This window comes from Austrofundulus limnaeus, unplaced genomic scaffold (assembly GCF_001266775.1).
Source record: "Austrofundulus limnaeus strain Quisiro unplaced genomic scaffold, Austrofundulus_limnaeus-1.0 Scaffold176, whole genome shotgun sequence".
Taxonomy (NCBI): Eukaryota; Metazoa; Chordata; class Actinopteri; order Cyprinodontiformes; family Rivulidae; genus Austrofundulus; species Austrofundulus limnaeus.
In genome coordinates this window covers 433520-434913 of record NW_013952578.1, presented here as the reverse complement: position 1 = coordinate 434913, position 1394 = coordinate 433520, and the positions used below count along the sequence as shown (strand labels likewise).

Sequence of the window (1394 nt, the reverse complement as noted above, 5' to 3'; positions counted from 1 at the left end):
CACAATTAATTGTGATTAATTTTTTTGCCAATATCGCCCAACCCTAGTCAGGAAGAGCCTGCAGTGTAAAATAATGGCTAAATCTTTTAAGTCTGAACTCTGTGCTGACCCCTGCTAGAAGGGAGCAACCAGTAAGTGACAAGCCCAAATTAAGARTCAAGTGCTCAAACTTTTTGCCAATGTTCATTATTTTATAATATACACAACGTAAAAGCAAAAAGTCAAAATCATCTTTGGTGCCATTTCTTCATATCTATCAGTGCTCTGACTGGGCAGGATCTTAACAGATAGCATGACTTCCAAGAGATTCTTTGCATAGCCTCAAGTTAATCACTCAGCTGAGAGGAAATTAAGCTTTAACTGTCACACTTTGAGTTTAAGGAGCTTTGTTGCAAGTGGCCATTGATTTATTCATAAAAACATGACAGATTTTTATTGCACTGAAGCAAAGAGCAGCTATCGGACAGTGTTAGCATTTTCCAAAGTGCTTTCATTCTGCACATTTTCACAGATGATGAGAGCCGTTAATTTATTCTGTTCTAAACTTCATGTTATTGCATATATTTTAGATTTTTCTTACAGTTTTCCATGAAAGTATTCTACCTTAAGTAGTTTTTCATGCTTTTGTAAAAGAGCTCATTAGCATATTGACATAAATATGTTCAAGGGGTCATTTCTCAATTTATTTTAGGTTGTAATCAAAACATAAGTTTGCACACATCATCAGTCATAAAATTCAATCCAAACTGTCAAAGAGATCTTTGTGAAGATTAGAGGTTATTATCTTAGCTCTCTGTAAGAGCTGTAATAAAAAATCTTAAAAGACTGTAGATACAAAATGAACCTTGTGGAGTATGGAGATGTGTGTGATAAAATTTCAGATATGAATACATCAGTGCAGAGAGAGTCGCCTTCCACACTGCCTGAAAGACTAGCTTGGCTTTGATGGAGGAATAATGCGTCCGTGGATCATTTTCAAATGAAAGTGAATATTTCTCAGAGGAACAAAGCTTTGCTCTGTGCATTAGTGGCGTTTACTTCTCTTGTGTGTGCTGCTCACCAGCAGAGTCTGCTCCATGTCCACAGGAGAATATGGCGGTGGACCTTCCATGCCCCACGGAGCTTCTTGTAAGACGTCTGGGTTGGGCAGGCAAATCTGACGAGACACTACGAAGTGAACGCGCTGCTCACTTGCCTAAAGGAAACAAACAAACAAAAAGACAGCAGAAAGTTGTGACATAAGGTGRGAATCAGTGTGTGTGTTTTTAATGTCTGCGTGGTATGAGGCGTAAAATGAAGTGTTAAAAAATTTCACTAACATATTTTTCATCATTTAGCTCACTGTTCTTACAATTAGCTCATTTTTACTAAATGTTAAATTTAAATGTTAAAAA

At 36.9% G+C, this 1394-nt stretch overlaps 1 protein-coding gene across 2 annotated transcripts in view; it reads right to left on the bottom strand.

The window, feature by feature from the left end:
* Positions 1 to 1394, bottom strand: part of lnx1 (ligand of numb-protein X 1) — a 90839-nt gene that overhangs the window by 12529 nt on the left and 76916 nt on the right. For both annotated transcript variants that reach the window (XM_014017755.1, XM_014017756.1), the window contains one exon: positions 1061 to 1195. In XM_014017755.1, coding sequence (XP_013873209.1) covers positions 1061 to 1195 — 135 coding nt within the window. The remainder of the gene's footprint in view (positions 1 to 1060; positions 1196 to 1394) is intronic.